Source organism: Manacus vitellinus, unplaced genomic scaffold, assembly GCF_001715985.3.
Source record: "Manacus vitellinus isolate BGI_N305 unplaced genomic scaffold, ASM171598v3 scaffold_3_pilon, whole genome shotgun sequence".
Taxonomy (NCBI): domain Eukaryota; kingdom Metazoa; phylum Chordata; class Aves; order Passeriformes; family Pipridae; genus Manacus; species Manacus vitellinus.
Window position 1 is genome coordinate 32082812 of NW_021940535.1, and position 20981 is coordinate 32103792.

General features: G+C 37.6%; 1 protein-coding gene across 1 annotated transcript in view; it reads left to right on the top strand.

Annotated features, from left to right (window-relative positions):
- Window positions 1–814: 814 nt before the first annotated feature.
- HEPACAM2 (HEPACAM family member 2) overlaps window positions 815–20981 on the top strand; it is a 21750-nt gene continuing 1583 nt past the window's right edge. The window contains exons 1-8 of the mRNA XM_025895421.1: window positions 815–2367; window positions 6898–7248; window positions 8060–8344; window positions 14126–14422; window positions 17137–17262; window positions 17345–17369; window positions 17493–17530; window positions 18847–18920. Of these exons, the coding sequence (XP_025751206.1) occupies window positions 2298–2367; window positions 6898–7248; window positions 8060–8344; window positions 14126–14422; window positions 17137–17262; window positions 17345–17369; window positions 17493–17530; window positions 18847–18920 (1266 nt within the window). The 5' untranslated portion in view covers window positions 815–2297. The remainder of the gene's footprint in view (window positions 2368–6897; window positions 7249–8059; window positions 8345–14125; window positions 14423–17136; window positions 17263–17344; window positions 17370–17492; window positions 17531–18846; window positions 18921–20981) is intronic.

Below are 20981 nucleotides of genomic sequence, written 5' to 3' on the forward strand. Positions count from 1 at the left end.
AATGAGCATTTCCCGGTTGCCGCGGGTTATTTCGAGTTATGCACAAGTGCGTCTGGCCTGGTCACGGGTGATGGGGTTTTGCGTCGCCAAAACAGGCTTGTATCTCTGTTTGGTTGTATAGATATCAGCTACAAGCAAGCAAACAAACAAAAAGCAGATAGCTTCTTAAATCTACTTCCTATCAATGCAAGAAAAGGAAGAATTTATCTGACAACCTTTGCTTAACATCCGGCAGTAAAACTACCAACACATTCCCTATAGCATAGTAGTACCTCCAGAAAAGGTGGTGTTTCCTTCTGGAGTTTATAGAGTGTGCACGTTAGTCAGCCCAGCACGTTTCCCAATCCTGTTGTTATCTCCCATCTGACCAGTGTGTTTTTGCAGGGTAGGTCAGGTAAGAGCAGGCGTCTGAAACGACATAGTGTCAAAAGGAGGGTCAGGACCGATGGTCCCCTCACTGCTTTCTTTAGCAGGAATTCATTACTTCTTGCTACCATTAGGCATATCATGTGTAATTGTTTCTGTGGAAACCTCTAACTAAAATTTGCAGAAACGCAAGTGTTCAAAATGCTAGTACAGCAAATAATGTTGCTTTAATGTAGTTGCTTTTATTCAAAAGAGGGAGGTTTGATTTTCGTAAAGTCTAAATGCCATTTAACGACTAACGCAAGTTAGAATTCTATAGAAAAAATAACATGCATTTTTAGCATGCACTACATTTGTGTGTTATTCAGTGTAAAACTTGCAGCATATTAGTGACATCAAGAATTATTCAAATGCTGGAAATGAGGGGACACACTTGAAAAACATAACTGCTACTCTGTTTGGTTTTTTTTTTTAATGTCTTTGCCCATATCAGGTGTTTAAAGCACCAATGCAGGCTCTGTGCCAATGTGAAAGCTCCCATTTCAGTTAGAAATTAGTTGGAACCTGTGATATTTTAATATATGTTGAAATAGTAGATAGTAATTTCTAACTCAGGTTTTATAAAAGGTTGTGATTTGATATATCTAGCCTACAGTTAAGTGGATTAAGCAGGTTATAAACAACAACATTCAGAAGGGGCAGGACAATGGACCCAGGAAGCCGTTGGGAATATGTGAAATACCCTCTTCATCTCCTGGCTAATGTCAGATGGTGATATTATTTCTGCTGGGACCACTGTATTTCTGTTTTTGTTTGCCTGACATAACCCTTATGTGTCTTCCATTGGACCTGGAAGGATCTGGGTGTTTTCGCCTCCCTTTAACTACGGTAAAAATTGAATGTTTGGCCCTTCTGCTGAGGGCTTAGAACCTTGCTGTACCCCTGCTCCTAGCACACGATGAGGGGAGACATTTCCTTGCTACCAGTCCCTCATGCACAAAGCAGGATACAGTCTAGCCTAATATTTGTTAATCCATAATAGCCAGCCTAAGTGCTGTATAGTGAAAAATATAATGTGTTTTTGTATGGATAAACCATGTCTGTTGCTGCAAATATTTGCTGTTGCAAACTTACTGCACAAGTGGGGGAGGGTTTGCCTGATTTGCTGCTGATTTGTATGATGAGTGACAGCTTTGGACAAAATCCAAATCCTACATTAATATTAATTTATTGTTGTAAATACATGCAGAACAAACAATAATCAGCAGCTAGCTCAACAACTGTAGTAAGCTGTCCACTCTAGCCATAGGATTCTTATTTTGAAGATGCCTGATAGACACTTGACATCATGTGTTGTTTAGAGAAAGGGAGTAAACTCTTTGCTGAGTTATGCTTATGTTAAGGAAAAAAAGTACAGAAAATTTATGGGCTTGAAAAGTGCTAGGAAAAAAATTAAGCGAGGCTCTTTAATAGCTGTTTAATGTTTTTTGTAACAGAAGAGGAGAGGCTGTCATTGGCAAAGATCTGAAAAAATATTCTGAGTACTAATTCTAGTTTGAAATAAGCAGAAGCATGTAGCATCAGGGTATTTTTTTATGGAACTATAACTAAGGGAAGTTAATAACTATATAACCTGTACACTTGGTGCGTTTACTTACTTCTATTAATTAAATGTACTTTGTATTGTGTGCCCCATTTATTACATTCTGTGTCATATTTGCTGTGGCTGCCGGGGAAGGCAATGAAGATGGGTGCTCATCTAACAGGTGCTCCACTCCCTTTGTTCTTTGTATACACATATTCAAATCACATAAGGCAGGGGACAGGATAGGGCCTGTTAACTCATTACTGATTTCCCTAGCAAATAAACCAGCTGCAGGTCCAAGCCCTGGCTTAGTGCTGAGGAGAAGGTGGCATTTGTGTGGGACAGGATGCTTTCATGGAGCCCCTTAGCCAACTTCTTTTGGGACTTAGAGTGCAGAATATATTTTCTACTTGTAGGTAAGATACACTATAAATTATATTTGATTGTCCTTGTGGAAATGGAAATTGATTTTATAAGATTTATCTTTATAAATTTAAAGATATTCCTGTTGTGTTCTCACATGTTTTGTTTCAGGAAAGTAGCCTAAAAGCTTTTAATCATTTAAATCAGATACTGGCTCCCTGTTTTATGAATGGAGCTCAAGTTTTAGCACCTGACAAAAATGAGTGCTATACATAATCTATATGTAAAATGTGGGCATTGATTAAATATATATAGTCACATTTATTGAGTACTATATACATTGTACATTCTTTTTAAAAGTAAGGCTGGAGAGGTTCTAAACCAAAGTTTATACAGAAGCTGTTACATACCGCTTTAAAAATTTGTTGAGACAGTCCTGATACATTATTTTTCATTTCATTATGATTAATTTATATATAATATTTAAATGTACTTAAAACACAATTAAACTTTTAGTCAAATGAAGAATGTTTCCCCAGTAATAGTGCTTTTGTTTGGTATCTGGGTGCAGTTTTCGTAAGTGTGAATTTGTTATCCATGCAGTGGATAAAAAGCAGATGTTCTATGCACTTTGACAAGAATGTCCTGTCAAATGTTAGAGAAACTTATTTCTACAAAGTACTGTAATTAACTTTTTCTATATTTAATTGGGTTTGTAAATGTCAACAGAGGAAATATATACCATTACAAGTGTAGTGCATCCTCTAATCTTTCATCTATAAGAAGAATTTTTCTATCTTCTTTGTGAACCTTATATAAAGTCATCTAGTTTCCTTGATTTTGAGCTAAATACTTTTTCAAGAGTTTTTGCTTCATAACAATTGCAGATTTATATGAAGATTATTCACTCTCTTCTTTAAAAATGAAAAATCTTTGGTTGACAAAAACACAGCGAATATATGTTTTCTTTACATTACAACCTTATTGGACATTTTTCATTAAAACCCTACTAGAGATATTGTCATGCAAACAGAGTACTTGAGAGTACATTTGTTCACCAGGAAGTCTCGTCTTATATCCTTACTCAGATATATATATTTTCTAGTAAGGGAAATGTGCTGCTCATACTTAATATCATGACAAGAACCAGGTGCATTGGAGACATGATGCAAAGCCCACTGAAGACATTGACCTCAGAAGCTAAAATTAAGTCCAGTAACAAAGCTCAGTAGAACTTTTTCTTGGGCAAAAATCCCAACCCAGGGAACAGGATGCCCCAGTTTTTCCTGATATAAATTGAGATACAGAAATCGCAGCTTCCCTGGTCCATTATATCTGGGATTTTTTTTCATAAATGAACATACTTGCAAAAAGTGAAAAAAATGCAAAAACTATTATCACTGATCTAGTGACATTTTACACTGAGTTCAGGGAGTTTGGAGAGCTGAAGAACTAAATGAACACTGGTGAAAAGCAGTTGAGAGTCTAAACTCACTTTGACAAGGAGATGTGCATGTTAAATTCAGAGAATGCTAAAACCTCACTAGGCAGGTTTCAGTTTATGCCATAAACTCAAAAGTTATGTCATAGTTTTTTATTTAAACTAAAACTGCAGCCCTTGTTTTATGTCAACAAGTCTGTTGTGCTTGCTAATACTGGTGATAGCAAAGTGAGATGGAAGCAAAGCACAGATCACTGAGCTCCAAGTGGAGGTCATTTTGGTACAGCCCTTATGGTCATTAAACAAAAACTAGTTTCTGAAATTACATTGTCTTGGAAAAATATATCATATTTGGAAGGCTGTAGGGATAGGAATAATTATATGGAATTTGTGCCTGATGAATATGAATTTAGTTTGGCACATTGGCTTGATTTTGCTATTAACATTAATTCAAGGATTAGTCAAAACGGTCTTCAGTTTAAATTTAAAATCAAGACTAGTCTAATACAAGAGAATCATAGAACCGTTTAGGTTGGAAAAGACCCTTAAGATCATCTAACACTGCCAATTTCACCATTCAACCTTGTATCTGATCAAAACGTCTACGTGTCTTCTAAGTACCCCCAAGGATAGTGGTGAGTCCACCTCTTCCCTGGGCAGCCCATTCCAATGCCTGAAAACACTTTCGGTGAAGAAGATAACCCTTACAATAAAGAATATTCCGGACTGCAGAAGGTATGGTCTCTGCAAAAACCAGAATTCTTCCATCAGTGCTCCTGTAAAACCCTTGCCTTCGACAGAGCACCATTTTCTAATAACTTGCCCCAGTCTCAGCCTGCCTTGTCCCTTGCCCTGCCAGCCGTGGAGAAGTTCCTGTGTGCTGGTGGCAGTTCACAAAATCATCCTAGCAGAGCCAGATTGAGCAACAAGCCACTCCTGAAGGGACACCAGGGGAAACATGGAGTTTCCGCCCTCACCACCAATGGTCTTGGCTAAAAGAATTTCCTTAACTGCACATCAAAATGTCTTTCCAAGCTGTTACACAGAGCCAATTTTCCCTGTGAATCAAGTGATGTTAATTTGCAGTTTCTATTCCCGCAGCTTTTAACTGCAGAGAGAGTAAGCTTTCCAGCCAAAATTCTCTTCTTCTTGCTCTAGTATGGTGTTACCTTTCATGCTGGTGGTCCCACTTACCCTGCTGCTTGCAAGACCTTTTGGGGTTTTGCTAATTTTCTGCACAAACAGATCTGTGAGAAATATTATTTGTTTTACATATTTTATGATTACATTGCAGCTGTTACTGGCTTCTTATCCAACAGCACAATCGCTTATTGATAGCTAAATAAACCCAGAAATTGAGCAGCATCATGTGTAAAGAATGAGGAAGGATATGGACAGATCTTTTAATTGGTCATTTACAGATCTCCCAACTCTCCCATTTACAGATCTCAAACAACTCTCTGTTTGAGAGATGTTTTTTACTTCATTCCAGTTGATATAAAAATTGAAATGTATTTGATATGTTATATAAAATAGATCTCCAACATTACAGATTCTACTGAGAAGTTACTCTCTTTTTCTGTTTTTTTTTTCAACTGGACAACAGCAATTTAAATCTGGTTTGTGCAGTAGGGTTGTCAGGGAATTAACCTCTGAGAAATGTTACACACATATTTTTTAGCAGTCTTTAATAGCACAGTCACATATTTTTCACACGTAGCTCCCTCTGTCCTCCCCCTACTACACACCACTTTCCAGGTAGAAATGTACTCTGTGTGCTTCAGGTGGGGATTTACTTTTTGGTTACAGGTATTTTTCAAGAATCACAGAATCCCAGGTTGGAAGGGACCTCAAGGATCATCTGGTCCAAAGAAAGATGATCAGTAGCAGAAAGAGAATAGATGGTGTATGGTGAAGGCATTGCATGTTGTCCTGGGTAGTGCATTCTCAGTCTCCAGTGTGCTCTTATGCAGTGTCAGATTACTTAAATCCCTTTTTTTACACGTCCTTACTTATGAGAGGTTGCCTTTTTTTTCCTAGGGTTATGTCTTAGCACTTGCAGTGTGCTTTTCAGCATTACTGAGCACTCAAAGCTGAGCGATTAAACCTGGAGTCAATAGGAATTGCATCTTGAACATACTAAAATATGTTTATATGTATTTTGGGAAATCCAGTCCTTAACATTTCAAAATGATCATCCAAAATAAGTGGGTATTTTTGCTGTTAATTTTCTCTGGGCTTAAATTCTTCACCTATAAAATCTCATCGATTATAATGGTGTTGTGAAATCAGTTCAATAATGTATATGCCTTACATCGTTGCTGTTCTTTTGAGTTCTGTGGAAAAGTTCATGTGAAAATCAATCACTCAGTCCAGAGACTAAACCTTTAATAATGTTCTCTAAATATGCACAGTGAAAAATTATTAAAAAAAACATACATGGGAAAGACAATGATTAACCAAGGAGTGGCCTTTTTGCACCATAATAGAGACAGAATGCTTGGAGAACAGAATTAATCATGTAGCTGAAAAATTTGCTTTTGTGGATATCAACATCAATTCTGCTAATTTCCTAAGACCAGAATACTTGACTTTTGCAGGCTTTTCATAAGTTTAGTCTTGCAGATACTGAGCTGTCATCAATAATAACTATATATAATTATATCAAACAGTCATGGAAGTTCTGCTTGTCACATTTTCAGTCAGTTTCTCAATATAGCTGGCAAAGCAACTAAGAAGTTGCTCTGTAGCTGAACCAACCTAGAAAAAATTCCTAAAAATTGAGTGTGCAATCCAAGACTATTAGAGAGTGTAAGACCTAGGAATTTGAAATATTTTAAAGGGAAAATATTTTATACATTAATGTAAATGTACATTTTCTCATTTTTCTCAAACTTTCAACAGTAAAAGGTCCTTCCTTTGGTTTTCTTTATATTTTGAAGCTGCAACTAGACCCAACTTCACCAAGGTCAATGAGCATTTGCCTCTTTCTTACTTGATTATCTGAGTTATAACCGTACAAAAAAGTGTAAGTTTTAACATTGAGAGTTTTTTCATTATGAGAATTTCTCATTCAAGTTTTCCAGGTTTTCCAGTTGTGGTTTGGGTTTGTTTATTTGTTTGTTCTTTCATTTTTATGCAGGTATTTGTTCTGCCTTAAAGTTGACAGTACCATCTCATACCATCCATGGTATTGAGGGACAGCCACTTCATCTTACTGTTGACTACAATTTCAATGCTACAGCTTCTGAAATCCAGATAATTTGGCTTTTTGAGAGGCCTCAAAGTAATCCAAAATACTTGCTTGGCTCTGTAAATCAAACAGTAGTTCCAGACTTGGAATACCAGCACAAGTTTACCCTTGTACCACCAAATGCATCTTTGATGATCAATCCATTGCATATCAGCGATGAGGGCAATTATATTGTAAAGGTCAATGTCCGTGGAAATGGGACAATAGCTGCAAGTCAAAAGATTCAAGTAGCTGTTGATGGTAAGTTAGTAAGAGATGGTATCTTCATTTTGAAAATAGAATTGCAAAAGTTTTGAAGTACTGGTTCTTGGTATCCAGTTACAATAGTGTATCGTTTAATGCAACCATACATTAAATAAATTCTAACAAGTTATGTTGTTTTGTACTGCTACTGAAGGGAATGATAAAATATGTCATCTTTAAACAAAATTAATATATTGACTGATGTTTCTGTATCATAAGTAAAAAAACTGAAGAGGTAGAATTATCTAAGAGAATGACAAGAGGCTACTGTAATTTATGGATTACACAGAGAGAGCCCTGTAACTGTTGGGCTTGGAAGAATGAGATGAATGACATCTTGAGGTGACAGAGTTGTAGCTGCCATTTAACTGACAAACCCATCCCAGTTTGCAGCCATCCTCACGACTGGATCACCCAGTGGTGCCCAGTGTGGGCAAAGCTGTGGGCAGTCATACTGAGAAGTCATACATCGTGGGCAGTGTTATGCTTTGTGCTCTTTTCATTTCTGTGGCCTCAGTGATTTGTATGTGAGGCAAGAGCTGGAGGCTGTGGTATACCTCACTGCAGCCTTTATCTTATTACCAGTAACCTAAACAGTCTGGTTTTATTCAAGTACTGTAACAATTCTTGCAGTCACCCGCTGAGAGTATGGCTTTCTTTTTTAACCTTTAACCACATTTAATAAATAAAATTTGGAGTATGAGTAATTTCCAGTGAGAATGATGACTGCTATTTGAATCATCTTGACAATGAAGACTGTGATATAGTGGCTTGTCACTTTAACAACTCCTATCTCTTTATTTTACAGTTCCAGTCACAAAGCCAACTGTACATACTGAACCATCTTCAGGGGTAGTGGAATATGTAGGAAATATTACCCTAAAATGTATTCTGGGTAAAGGTACAAGGGTAACTTACCAGTGGATGAAAAATGGGAAGCGTCTCCATGCTGGCCCTAATTATACCTTTTCATCAAACAATGCTACACTTCTAATTGTTCCTGTTGTAAAAGAAGACATTGGGAATTACAGCTGTCTAGTATCTAACCCTGTCAGTGCAATGGAAAGTGAGATAATTGCACCAACCATATATTGTGAGTATATGAAATATTCATTACTACCTTAGTATGAATGATCTGGCTGGAAAGAGTGCCTCTAACTATGGAAATGGGCAGAAAACAGTTGAGTCAACATTATATGTGAGTTTGCATTCCAAATGAGCTTGTTTGTAATAGCTCTAACTGACGACAGGATAATCAAGTTACTCAGTGTTATGTGGTTGTGAAGCTCAGTCTCAACTGCAGAATTCAAATAAGAATTCCATAGACATCTTGAGATCTGGAGGTGATGGGACTTAAAGGAAAAAAAAATAATTAGATGGTTACACATGTAAATATTGTTAAAAATGGAGGTGCCAAACAGTGTCAAAAAGCTAAGCACAGAAAGTACCAGGCTGAAGGACTGGTGTTGGTCGGTTTCTTCAAGATCATTTGGAGTCCAGTCCTGTTTAATACTTCCAGTAATGGCACCAGCATAAAGATTGGGAATATCTCAATGAAGTTAATCTGTGACATTAAATAGGAGGACTGAATAACTAAAACACAGTAGTAGAACTGGTACGAAATTTGCTAGTAAAAACTAAATGGGCACGGCCTTTTAGGGAATAAAAAACATGAACTTCTGCTGGTGAGATTGAGATCTATTGGGAAATAATCAAGACAGTGAGCCTGGATGATTGAGCTATCACAAGATTTTTGTGAACTAGCAGTGTGATTCATGCATGAGAAAGACATATATAATTCTACGGTGATGGACAAAGGATTTCCAACAAGGAAACAATAGAATACTAATGGCACATAGAAAGTCAGCCCCCATGTAGAATGCTGTGTGCAGTCTCTGCAGCTCCTAGAGCACTGATCTCAAACTGGAAAGAAACAGAAAATAAAGAAATGGGGAAGAGATCCAGAGAACTGTCAGGCTTAGCAAAACTAGAGCTGAAGAGACTGTTTGCTTTCCACATCAAACGGGAAACAGGAGGGAGAAAGAAGAGTTGCATAAAGACCAGTGTTACCAGAAGAATAAACCATAAGGTAGCCATATATTTTGACTGGAAATGGAGGCACCCGAGAAACTAACTGTGAACATAGATTGAGTTCATGAATTAATTTAATCAGTATTCAACAATTTGTAGTATAAATCTTAGAATGGGCACTCATTTTTCCCTGTGCGTCCAGGATTTGCAAGTAGCACATGCTACACATGACCTCTACTCATGTCCTCAGGGGCTGAACTGTCATTCTCAGTGGAGAGCTGAAATCAGACAGGTCAGGACCTACTTTGCCACCAATCCTGTTCAGATATAACCAGTTTAACAAATGGCAGAGTGGATGGCACAGTGCAAGGTCTGGAACAGGATTCCTGTCCAGCCAAGTGTTAGTGCTCACTCTTGCTTTTACCAAACTCTGTCATCCGGCAACTGGTAGGCAGCATATGCCCTAGACCTCTTACTGTCATATTTTTCTTCTCCTCCTTTCACCTCTTTCATTCTTCTACTTATTTCTTTTTAATTATAACTTGGAAGAATTAGATAAGGGTGTGACTTGCACCTAAAGCGTGCGTCCGGGATCTCTACACTGCACTGTACAGAAAAAGATTGCCTAAAGTAGCAAAGATTAACAAGGACATTGTTATATATGAGCTGATTACTAATGCAGACCTTATAAAATTGACAGCAATGCAGACATGAAGATGAAGAAGCTGCTGCAAAGAGTCCTGAACAGGGCAGATGTGAATTGAGCTTCTGTCTCATTAAACAGAGGAATCATGCTAAAACACTCTACAAGGAAATAGCTCCAGCACCATGGGAGTTTTAATTTATCATTACCGTAATTTAAAAAAAACCCCAACATTTCTTCCTCAAGGTAGCACATTTTTAAATGCCTGTTTTTGTACAGTCAGAATCTCAGCTCACTTAAGTGTTTAAAGTGCTAAGTGTGAGAGATGAAGGTTTATGAATGCAGTGCCTCTATTGCTTTTTTCATTTTAATGAGCTGTGAATGGGCCTTATACACCTCTTTTTTCAAAGAATACTTACACAAGTAAGTATCCAGCCCAACAGCCTTCTTTCAATGCAATAAAATCAGGTCAAGCTAGAAAAATATCTGCCACTCTTGCTGGTGTTCAGACTGCTCTTTTTGTTTGTGGCACAGCCTGCACGGCATTTGCATTTCTGACCTGTTGCACACAGGATCAGCTCCAGAGCACTGATCACACTGATGGGTGTCCGGGACACTTGCACTGACCTTCAGTCTCAGCCCTAGTACTGCTTCCTTCCTTCTTCCTCACTCAACTACATCACAGCAAATTTGAAAAATCTTCCCAAGCTCTAAACTGGAAACCTATTTTTGACCTATTGTTTATCAGAATTTTAAAATGTCAAAGTTACTTCAATGTCCACTTTTCTAGAACATTTTGCTGGTTGAGTGGTTGGGATATGCAGCTCAAAAGATTAGTATATATCAAAAACTTTGAGATTCAGTTTTTCTCCATATGTGTAAATAGCATTATAAGTATTTGCATTTTCAGAATGTCCTTTGTAATTCATCAGAACTGAGGGTTTGCTTTGTGCGTAATGTAAGATCTGAAAAAAAATGTTAATGCAATGCTGAAAGACTGCAATACATTTGCTGCTGTCTGTATCCGAGTCAGTGATGGGGATTGAGGTCTTATTTCCTGAGCTGTATGAAGTCACTTATTTTGGTTCAACCTCTGCCTGCAGAGGTAGTTTGTCTCCCAGCTCCCAGTTGTCAATAACAATCCAGAACAGGCCCTGGGATCTCTCCCTGTGCCATATGTCATTGCTGCGGGGGAGTCACTGGAGGTGATAAAGAAAAGGTCACTCACGGTAAATACCTGCCATCTGCTTGGAAACTGTAACAGTCTCATGGTGATAGGAGCAATTGGAAATATTCCCATAGAGCAGTAAATTGTTACTCAGAAAGGATGATTTATTATTTTACAAGTCATTTAGTTAACTGTTTTTACTGAGACAAAAGGCATGTTGAAAACAATACTGGAAAGGAGACATAGAGCTGAGGGACCCATGAAGGCTGTCACCGTGGTTTTTTACTAAGTATCAAATTAGGTTTTTATTTCATTTCTTAATAGTATTATTCTGCTTCTCCATTAGCTATGATGATAATGCACCCCTGAACATGGCTACTGTAGTAGTCTGACCCAGAAACTAATGATTTCAAGAGTGGAAAAAGCTGTTGTCCTAGAGGCTGCAGCAGAAACTGTTGTACTGTATTCACGGAGTTGAACTTGACAAGCTAAGTGGGATTTTCTTCCTTGGGACTTCCCAAAGCTGGAATATATTTACTATTAGAGCAGAGATGGTTAATTACCTGCTTTTCAGGATCATCCTTGAAGCTGTGTCAGCTGTCAGCTACCTCGTGTTTAGGGATCTCGGTGAGGCAAAAAACTGAGCCAGGTGAAGCAGAAGGGTTACCCACTCCTTGTGTTGACTTCAGCTAGGAATGCCACTTTTCAGATTTTGCCAAGATTTGACTGTTTCTTAAGGAAACCTCTCTCTATTTTTTTCAAACATACTTCCCCAGCCAGTGTGCATCAATGTTTTTATAATGGTTTCTTTCAATTTGCAGCTTTCATAAAAAAGTGTAGTCATGTTGTCAGTGTTACCTTTCTATGCTGCACTGTTACTGATAAAACAGTATCAGAACTCAGTTCTGATTCTTTTGCAAATGTGGCAAATCACCCACCAGTCAGCTATTCTTACCATTAGTCTCTGTTTACACATATCAAAGGTTATATTATCAGTAAAAATAAAAGCTAATTCTAAGAAAGGAAAATTGGATAGGAAGAAGCAACAAATTGCTCTGAAAAGTAAAAAAGTATGTTCCTGCCTATAAATAGTGTGTGAAAGTCTTTACTTTCATTTATGAAAAAGATCAGTACATCCCTTATCCCTTCCCATCTGAAAAAGGGGGGAAGTAAACACCTGTAAAAGGCGAGCCCCTGAAAGAAGCTGTTGTTCTGGGATAGGTCTGTGCTTCAGAGAAGTGTTCATTACAGGGTTCATTACAGTGGCCCTTGGAGACAATAAAGCAAGTGACTCAGGAATTGCAGAGAAGAAGCAGCCCAGCATCTAGAGTTTAAAAAAATGCCTTTATTCTTCAAAGTGGCCCCTGCAATCTAGGTGGGAGCAGCACTAATTCATGCTAAAGTGAGTCTGTATTTTATTTCCCAAGTAAATATTTTGCATGATGTTGGCCATTCCTTAAAATGAGGCTGCAAAAAGCTTGCCACTAGGAAATAAATACAGAAAATAAAAAGCTTGACAAGTACATGTTGTGAAATGTGGACATTTGGTTAAAAGTGGACTAAACTGAAGTCATGTATGGTAGGCATTCTCTTGTCTAAGTCTTCACAAACAGAAAAAACAGAGGCATACCAAAAAATGGCCTGTTTTGTGCTGCAGGTGGCCTGTGTGTTCTTAAAGAATAAATGAGTCATAAAAAAAGACAGATGGTAAATAGAAGTGTACGTTAGAGGAAGCTCTAACATCGGCCTGCATTTCCTGGTGAGAAGTAGAGTCTGAAATGTACCAGTGTGCAGCTTCATGCAGCAGGGAATTTCACATTCAAACCCAGCTACATTATCTTAATTCTTCAGACAACCATAGGAAGGTATAAATATTACTTGATTGCATTGTCTACAGTGGACACAGTACTGTCCCCATTTTTTGCTATACCATTGTATGTGAGGCACTTGTCAGCAGCTTTACTGAACTTCAGGGATCCTACCAAAAAGATATTCTTGGTGTTTTCTTCTTTTGGCTCTGTCAATATTAAGTCTGTGCATTTTTGATCATTCACATAAGTCCTTAGGGAATTAACAACAATAAAATTATTAGTTTGTGGGGGTTTTTAACTGAAAAAATTATTTAATAAGGCACATTTTAAGTATTATATTCTCTACATTAATTTCTATACTTTCAAAACTTGAAAATCATTTTAACATATAAAGATATAAAAGCCCCATGATCTGAAATGATCTAATAAAAATAACATGGGAAATATTCCTATAATATTTAAATATATTGTTTCCCTTCTCATTTTCCTATGAAGATTATCCTAGAAATACCTAGCTGCTCAATTTTTTCAGTAATGAACACATGACTATTGGACAATATATGTCTTTTCTAATTATATTCAGAAACACAGTCTTCTTTCAGCACAAGGACTTACTCTTGAAAAAAAATCTTAATTGTTGGAATAGTATAAGCCTACTAAAGTGGGGGAAGGTTAAAGTTTATTCTAGCAGTCATTTATGGAAAACTTTTTCTGAAGTTATCTAAGACCCACTCCACTTTATATTATACCTGTAGAATAGCTCCCTAAATAATTATTATGCTGCTAAATATTACAATTAATGTTTATATACTCCAAGGCTAATTTATTCACTTTTACATTTACAGAGAAATTACTTATGCCAGTAAATTTGGCATTGAAGTAGAAATCAAATATGCCCCTGAAGAAGATATACTCCTTTACTTCATAGCTTTTCCAACTGATTTCAGTTTTCATTCTTTTTATCATACTGATCAATGCATAGACCTGTGCCTTTTCCTTAAACAGCAAATAAACCAATATCGAGTGGATGTAGTTTGAGCTAAACCTGGTACAGATCCAGTTATTGAACTGAAAGCTAGACTAACCTTTAGAATGGATTCTAGGTAAGGCTAGTCTAACTTAAAAATTTTAAGTTTAGAGATAGGCTCCTGTTTAAAGTTTAATTATATACTTTGATTTTCATTTTCTCACTGTGTTTTCCTTTTCTTTTTTTCAATGCAGATGGACCTTATGGTCTTAGAGTTAAGTCAGATAAAGGTCTGAATATAGGGGCAGTGTTTACAGTTGACATGGGAGAAGTTATACTGTTTGACTGTTCAGCAGATTCAAATCCACCAAATACTTATTCGTGGATTCGAAGGGATGACAATACCACTCATGTAATCAAATATGGACCCCACCTGGAAGTTGTATCTGATAAAGTGGCCCAGAAGACAATAGATTACATGTGCCGTGCTTTCAACAACATGACTGGAAAACGAGATGAAACTCACTTCACAGTAGTGGTTACTTCTGTAGGTAAGAAATTAATGTCATTGCTGTAACTGTAATATCTGATTGGAGTGTCAGCCACATAGAAAGGGATAATTCTTAGAGTATGTATCAGAATTGAGGTCTGGCTAACAATGCAGTAAAGGGCCTTTTGGCCATTCAAGGTTTGAGATGCAGGGTTTACTCGCTGTGTGACACAACTTCGAACAAGGCCCACTAAGACTGAAGTTTTGTGGGGTTTTATTACGATGTTCATAAAAATTATTTCACTGTCATTGTTGTGAATCTCTGGATTGACTGCTAGGTTCTGTTCTCCTACACTATAACCTCAGCTCCTCTATCAGATTGTGTTAAGGAGCAACAAAGCAGTTTTTCAGAAAATCTCCAGAAGCATACAGGGAAGAACAAGATATTGAGGAAGTGTGATATCTCTTATTAGTACAGATGGATACAAGTATTTTCAGATAAAGGAGTGTATGTTATTAATGTTCAACAAGATAGAATAGATTGCCTTTAGAAAATTTAACAAAGCAATTTCTCTTGTGCAGAACAAAGAGCTCAGCCATTTGTTAGTCAGATAAACAAGGAGAGCAGATGTCCATCATTCAGGATGATTTATTGATTCATCACAAATCCATGGCTTTCAGTATGCTGGAAGGAAGATGCGTTGCAATTTTACAATGAAAATACTGCACTTGAAAACTAAACTTTGTGGTTAGTGGTGAAAGCAAATGCAATAAGAGCTGTGTCAATAGAAATAAACATGACATTTCTCCAGGAAGTTTGTGTAAGCTATGATATATATGTGATGTTCATCAATATGTGTTAAGAAGTGTAAGTTGCACTTGAAATAATAAATTTCCTAATTACAAATATTTTACTTTAATACGTATTATTAAAACATTTTATCCTGTGTATTTAAAAATGTAAAAAGGCCATTTTCCCCCTCTGTAACCATATTCTTTTTGATGAGTGTTTATCCAGATAGCACTAAATCCAGATGTCAAGCCCACACTTTGCAATGCAGCACTGACTGATTCCAAGAGGTATGAATTCACGCTCAAGGCTAAATCTCAGAGATGCTGCTCAGGCTAAATTCTGGTTGTAACTGAATAAACATATCAAGCAAAGACTGTGAAAGTTGCTCCATATTCCTTTTCCCTATCCCCATAATCTAGATATGGAGCCTGGACTATGCCTTTCAAAATACCAGAAACCCCATTTTCAGCAGCAACAGGAAGTCTGATGTTTCAGAAGACCTTACACAACTTCCCAACTAAAGGATAGAAACTCACCTATATGGTGCTATAAACAGCTGCCTAATTAATACTAAAAATGATCATCAAAAAAAAAAGCATCAAGCACTGTTAAATAATTGCATCAGTAAGTTACAATTATATCAACAATTGCACTAAGCTTTTACCCAGTTTTAACCAGATTTCAAAATAAGAGGAGGTATCTCATTATGTACACAAGCCATTGCTCAGTTCTCAAACTGAGTCAACCTGAGTGTGTTAAATGCATGCAGAGCATGTCTTTGTTTTCTGCACTGGTATGATTATTGAATCTAAATTTGAAATAATTAATTCTAAAGGACAATTTTAAGAACTCATCTGATTTTCCAGCATTTGGCCTTTTTTTCCCCTAAGGAAAGCAGTACATTGAAGGACTATGAAAAAATTTGGTGAAATTGGAGTGATTTATTTTCCCTTATCTTCAGGACACATCTAGTTCTAAATCCTCATATTTAATCTTCATGATAACCACTGCACATGCAGCCAGCACAATGACAGTGTACAATAGAGATGTAAGTAGATGTAAGCAACTCTAGCTCTCTGCACAGGAGTTCATCAAGTACAGGAAATACATCCAGCTAAATAATACACATTTGAATTGTACTTATAAAGCTGGCACTGACAAATATGCACCATTAATTTACATATACAGATTGTGACATGGCCATCAATTATGAGAATTCTGCGCAGTTCAGAGCAAAGGCGGAGATTAAGGGTGCACAAGCAACTATGTCTGGCACTTCCTATCACGTTCCTGTCCTTCCAAAATTCACTGCAAATGTTTTCCATGTGCTTTTGCATATGTAATTTTAGGCAATTTGTATTTGTGTTGTATCAGTAAATCCTGCTGGCAAACTGCTGCTAATGCATATCCCAGCAAAAGATCTGAGCAAGGGAAAGAAATATTTTAGATATATTTAGACATGAATTCAAACAAACATAATTTATTGGGTTTTGATGGGGTTTGATAAACAATCAGACCGTCAGTGATCTGAAAATCTTGATAAAAAGTATAATGGTTCTTTTATCCCCTCCTACTCTACAACTCCTACCACTTAGAGGATTTCCCTCCCATCTAACACAACCTGCTCATTTGTCACCCAGTTTCTGGGTAGTTCAGTGTCTCTATGCCTAAAGTTAGAATACAATCCTACTTTTTGTGATGCTGTGATTTGTGGATTATATTAACTAACCTTCATTTAACTCTAGGTACCAACCTTCTTCAGGACTTGTTTTTGATATGCATATCATTGCTTTCTTAGGTGAAGATTTGTGGAGAAAAGTAAATATTACCAATTCACAAGAACCCAAATTTTGTACCTGTTTTGTATCTCTATGCAGCTTTACTAGCTTCAAAGTAATTTCAAAAGATGTATTTTTCAGTGTCATTGTAGCACATTATAGAGAACAAGAAACTAAATACAGTATTCATCTTCTTTGTCACAGGGTTGGAAAAGCTGGCCCAGAAGGGAAAATCTTTATCTTCACTTGCAGTAATAACAGGAATTTCGTTATTTTTGATCCTAGCTATGACTTTTTTATTCCTATGGAAAAGATATCAGCCACATAAAGGTATGTAAATGTTAGGCACAGTCCAGTTGTTCTTTTGAATCGTCAGAGCAAAAGGAATAATTTTTTTTCTTCTTCTTTTCAGTGATACAACAGAAGCTGCAAAGCAGGTACAAAAATAAATCATTCTTAGGTCTTGAAGTCCTTTCTATCAAGAGAATTGTATTTTATCATATTAATTTTCTTTCCTTGGCTTGTGACGTCACACTGAGAAACATGTTTATGTTTTCTAGGCCAGAGGCCGATTACAGAAAGGCACAGGCATTTTCAGGTAATGCTAATAAAAGAAATATGAGCATAAGGTCAAAATCCTTTCCTGAAAAAAAAATCTCCACATAAAAAAGAAAGAAGACAAGGAAGGGAAGTGTGTTTTTAACTTGAGTTGCACACCTCTATGTTAGCTTAGGACCAAAATGACAAGTCAGCATAGATTTAACTCATGCCTAGAGTTCACAGCAGTATGTACCCCGTTGGCTTGAATTCTAGCTGTTAATCCCAGTATTTTGAGGTTAGAGTCATCTGTATCCCACTGCTCTCACCATATGACATAAATTATTGTCATTCTGGGATAGCAGTAAGAGGGGATACACCATGGGAGGATCACAATTACAGATGTTCATGGCACCAATTGTTACAAAATCATGAGATAATAACATGATATTACAGTGTATATATTTAACCTTCTGCCATATTCTGTACTACCTTTCTCTCTGTCATCAGGACCCAGAGTGGTTTTTTTCACTTTCTCTTTTCCCTCCACAATCCTTCCCACATGATCCTGGGCAGGATATGGAGACCAGCCATCCTTTGGAAGGGTAGCACTTTTATTCCCATCCCTTTCTACCAGAGTGTCAGAGCAGACTGTAAACTGCTACATGCATGAGAATAGGGAACTATACAAATCTTAGGAAGGTAAGAATTTCACTTGAGCACAGAGAGCCCTTCACCCAAACAAGTGATATCAGAGGACAGGATCTCAGCATTGTTGTTGGTGCTGCAGTCTTTGCTGTGGAGTGATGCCCAAGAGACAGCTGAGAGTCTCCAATGTCCTGGACAGTGGGAGGGTAGAGAAAGAGACTAACTACGCCTAACTAGCAGCTGTTAACTACATCTAAATACAAGCTGTACCTGGCATCCCAAATAATAATTTGGCACCTATTAGTATCATGTTTCCTTTTATTATTGTCAGCATTGTAAAAGATTCAGGTGGTAGTGCCTCACTACAGTGTAGATGTGCAGAGTTTATGGATTGGGCCTCTTTTCTATGGGAAATGAAAGTAAATTTGTCACTTTAGCCTTCCAGCAAAGACAGTACCAATGGTTCTACCAAAACTAAGGTTAGCAAGATGCCCCTCACTTGGTCCAAGATGTTGGAGATCACCAAGCACTGTGCACACCAGCTGTGCAGCTGCCCTTCCTCAGTCTACACCAGTTTAAGAGCTTGGCAGGGAAGTAGTTTAAATCAGATCACATAAACAGTATTCAGATGTTTTAAAAATTAGGCCAAAATACTTTGCCAACCATTATTTTCCAGGTTCATATTACATCTTGATCCTTTTTTTTCATGTTTGTCTGTTCTAACTTTAGGACATGAAAGTGCTTCAGATGATTTTGGGATATATGAGTTTGTCGCTTTTCCTGATCTTGCCAGTGGTTCTAGGGTATGTGCTTTTATATCATAAGCAGATGGTTCCTCATCTATTTCTTAAGGTGTGCTAAATATCTGTACTAGAATCCTTCCATAGGTTTACTTCTTGTTGCTTTTTACAGATGTCTGTATGACACTATATTCATGGCTATTGTTTACCCAGTATTTACTCTTTCTTTACTGCATTACTAGTTCAGTACTTTGTATCAGCATGGTGCAGTAAGGAATAACCAAGCTCTAAAGACAGGAATCTCCATTCAACTACCCTATATTAAAAGAATATTAGTAGTGTTAGGTAACACTGAACCACTTGTGTCACACAAGTAACTATTGTGATGCCATTTTGTCCCTTGACCCTAATATTGCTGCTCATGCAAAATGCAACTCTGTCAGTGCAGAAAAGTCTCAGGGAGGTATTTAAAATTTTCATTGTAAAAAAATATGTAAGCCAAATCTCAACTGTATTTCACAAAAACCTATTTGTTTAGCTTCATGTATTGTAGAGCAGGACAAGCAAAGGAATTTTGCTAGCAGAAAAAAATCCTACTGCATTTGCTGCTTCTATGCATTGTGTCTTTGCTGAGATTACTATATAGTAGTTGGAGATGATTCTGAATGTTGTTTAAAAGGACCAAGAAAAAATCAGAAACAGGACCACAAAATTTAGGGACAACAGAGTGAAATTGGGAGGAAGCGGAAGAGCGACTTCCCCATGCTAGAGAAAATTTCTGGCAATAGAATGTTGTACCTTTTGAGAGTATCAATATGTTCAGGTAAGGGAGAGCTCTCAAAGCATGGTTACAGGGTCACATTGTCACACCTATTTTGTTATTATGATTAGTACTCACAATACATGATGTATTAGGAAAAAACCAGTCATAGACTAATAAATTCTCTGATGGAGTTGGATGATTGAAATATACATTTATAGGGCTAGAGTGCTATCATAAATGTTAGTGGAGAGGACAGACTTTTACAGCAGCAGAGATAAAAGGCTCTTAGAAAACAGAGGAACTGAACTGTATCTGTGACAGTTTGTGACAATGAGAGGCTTATTAATTTAGAGATCAGGCCCTAAATGATTACAGCCTTCAGTACACTGTGATATTATACTGAAGAGGGTATATTTAGATTATGTATTAGGAATAAATTATGTACTGTGAGGGTGGTGAGGCATTGGAACAGGTTGCCTCAGTTGTGAATGTCCCATAACTGGAAGTGTTCAAAGTCAGGTTGGACTTTGAGCAACCTGGTCTAGTGAAAGATGTCCCTGCCCATGGCAGGAGAGGGGTTGCAGGTAGATGATCTTTAAGGTCCCTTCCAACCCAAACCTTCTATGATTCTATATCCCTTAGGCTGATCATATCACAATTCTGCAAGAATCAGGGCCTCGGCAGGTCAGAAGGGAGAGACTAGTGACAAGGACAACAGAATGGATGTACAAGCAAAGAAATCTATAATAATTTTCAGTAAAATTTCAAGGAGAAACTCCTCTGGTTTATGTTCAGTTACTCAGATTTGTAGTATTGCAGATAAAGTCGGCATTTGATCCACTCATTCACTGATTTGATCCGCTGTCAGCCTGACCTCAATGCCTGGCAAGGTTATGGAGCAGATCATCCTCAGTGCAATCACACGGCACCTACAGGATGGACAAGGGATCAGACCCAGCCAACACGGGTTTACGAAGGGCAGGTCCTGTCTGACCAACCTGATCTCCTTTTATGATCAGGTGACCCGCCTGGTAGATGAGGGGAAGGCTGTGGATGTTGTCTACATGGCCTTCAGCAAAGCCTTTGACACCATCTCCCACAGCATACTCCTGAAAAAACTGGCAGCCCAGGGCTTGGATAGGGGCACTCTGTGCTGGGGTAGGAACTGGCTGGAGGGCCGGGCCCAGAGAGTGGTGGGGAACAGTGCTGCATCCAGTTGGCACCCGGTCACTGTGGTGACCCCAGGGATCAGTGTTGGACCCAGTTTTATTTAATATCTTTATCGATGATTTAGATGAAGAGATTGAGTCCACCATGAGCAAATTTGCAGATGACACTGAGTTGGGGGGGAGTGTCGATCA